The sequence below is a fragment of the Zeus faber genome (assembly GCF_960531495.2).
Source record: "Zeus faber genome assembly, chromosome: 17".
Lineage (NCBI taxonomy): Eukaryota > Metazoa > Chordata > Actinopteri > Zeiformes > Zeidae > Zeus > Zeus faber.
Window position 1 is genome coordinate 28,457,683 of NC_137204.1, and position 2,500 is coordinate 28,460,182.

The 2,500-nt window shown below is 46.2% G+C and overlaps 1 protein-coding gene across 1 annotated transcript in view; it reads right to left on the reverse strand.

Moving 5' to 3' along the window:
* Positions 1-2,500, reverse strand: part of epha5 (EPH receptor A5) — a gene marked incomplete at both ends in the record, with an annotated part of 97,153 nt that overhangs the window by 17,872 nt on the left and 76,781 nt on the right. The window contains one exon of the mRNA XM_080018306.1: positions 1,621-1,682. Within this exon, the coding sequence (XP_079874432.1) occupies positions 1,621-1,682 (62 nt within the window). The remainder of the gene's footprint in view (positions 1-1,620; positions 1,683-2,500) is intronic.

The window sequence follows — 2,500 nt, forward strand, 5'->3', positions numbered from 1 at the left end:
ATCCATCCACCCATCCGTCCATCCACCCACCCATCCGTCCATCCATCCATCCATTTATCCATCCACCCATCCATCCATCCATCCGTCCATCCATCCATCCATCCACCCATCCATCCATCCATCCACCCATCCATCCATCCACCCATCCATCCATCCATCCATCCATCCGGATTTTCCCACGAGAGGATTCAGTTTTTAAATTGGTGTGAAAAAAAACAAACAGGGTGAAGGCATTTGGCACAAATCACACTGGATGTGACGCTTTGCTTCCCACAGAAATGAAGCGTTTTGACCGAACTAAAGGATTGTGGTGAGAATCCAACTCAGTGAGAATCCAACTCAGTGAGAATCCAACTCAGTGAGAATCCAACTCAGTGAGAATCCAACTCAGTGAGAATCCAACTCAGTGAGAATCCAACTCAGTGAGAATCCAACTCAGTGAGAATCCAACTCAGTGAGAATCCAACTCAGTGAGAATCCAACTCAGTGAGAATCCAACTCAGTGAGAATCCAACTCAGTGAGAATCCAACTCAGTGAGAATCCAACTCAGTGAGAATCCCACTCAGTGAGAATCCCACTCAGTGAGAATCCAACTCAGGACTCGTCTGACTTTCCTCCCAGAGACTCCAACCGAGCAGGAGTCAAGTCAACAAACATGTAGAGCCACAGCAAAGACAAGAGTCACATCACGGACTCACTGGGTTCCCATGCGTCCCACGGGAACTCAATCCTGCTCCTCCTCCTCCTCCTCTTCCTGCTCCTCCTCCTCTTCCTGCTCCTCCTCCTCCTCCTCCATGATGCACTGTCATCTAATCCTCCTCCTCCTCCTGCTCCTCCTCCTCCTCCTCTTCCTGCTCCTCCTCCTCTTCCTGCTCCTCCTCCTCCTCCTCCATGATGCACTGTCATCTAATCCTCCTCCTCCTCCTCCTCCTCCTCCTCCTCTTCCTGCTCCTTCTCCTCCTCCTCCTGCTCCTCCTCCTCCTCCTCTTCCTGCTCCTCCTCCTCTTCCTGCTCCTCCTCCTCCTCCTCCATGATGCACTGTCATCTAATCCTCCTCCTCCTCCTGCTCCTCCTCCTCTTCCTGCTTCTCCTCCTCTTCCTGCTCCTCCTCCTCCTCCTCCATGATGCACTGTCATCTAATCCTCCTCCTCCTCCTGCTCCTCCTCCTCCTCCTCTTCCTGCTCCTCCTCCTCCTCCTGTTCCTCCTCCTCCTCCTCCTCTTCCTGCTCCTCCTCCTCTTCCTGCTCCTCCTCCTCCTCCTCCTCTTCCTGCTCCTCCTCCTCCATGATGCACTGTCATCTAATCCTCCTCCTCCTGCTCCTCCTCCTCCTCATCCTCCTCCTCCTCTGCCTGCTCCTCCTTCTCCTCCATGACGCACTGTCATCTAATCCTCCTCCTCTGCCTGCTCCTCCTTCTCCTCCATGACGCACTGTCATCTAATTCTCCTCTTCTTCCTCATCCTCATCCTCCTTCTTCTCCTTCTCCTCCTCCTCCTCCTCCTTTGTTCATAATCCCTCTCTAACATCTCCTCCTCTTCAAAATTCTCCTTCAGTCCTTTCTTAATCTTAATCCCCCTGTTGTCCTCCTCCTGCTCCTCCTCCTTCTCTTCCTCCTCCTACCTTGAGGAAAGTGTCCAGGGATCCGTTCTCCATGTACTCAGTGATGATCATCACTGGTTTACCTGAGGGACGACATCATATCATCATATAATATATATATATATATATGTATATATATATATATATATACATATATATATTACTACATATGTTATATACACCGATCAGCCCAACATTAAAACCACTGACAGGTGAAGTAAGTCTGTATATATATGTATATATATATATATATACACACACACACACACACACACACACACACACACACACACACACACACACACACACACACTATAATAATAACTAATAAAAATATATAGAGTATAAGTATACTCTATATCTTATACTCTTATATATATACTACTTATATATATACTATAAGTAGAAACTCTTTATACTTTGAAAATAAAAAACTCTATGTCTCATACTCTATAAATAACTAAGAGGATGACATAGTGAGATGGGAACTCTTTATCCTTTCAAAGTAAAAAGTTTAAATACTTTCATAACTTTATACAAGTTATGAATAATGACAAATAATAAAAACGATTGTGAAAAAAGTACATCTAGAAAATGGAGAGTATTATGAAGCCTGAAAAATACGCCTTGAGTCATTTGTAACTTCATGACGAGTATGAAATAAAAAGACGGTCGTCCCAATAAAGCAGCATCAGGTCCATTACGTTTGGTACCTGACGTAGCTCCTGTGTCGGTTGAGAACACCACCACAAACCTGAAGCTTATCAGTGTGTGTGACCAAGGCAGGTGTAACGTATACGGCCAGATGTACGGACCACACCCCTACAAGCCATCCATCCTTCCATCCATCCTTCCATCCATCCATCCATCCATCCATCCTTCCATCCATCCATCCATCCAT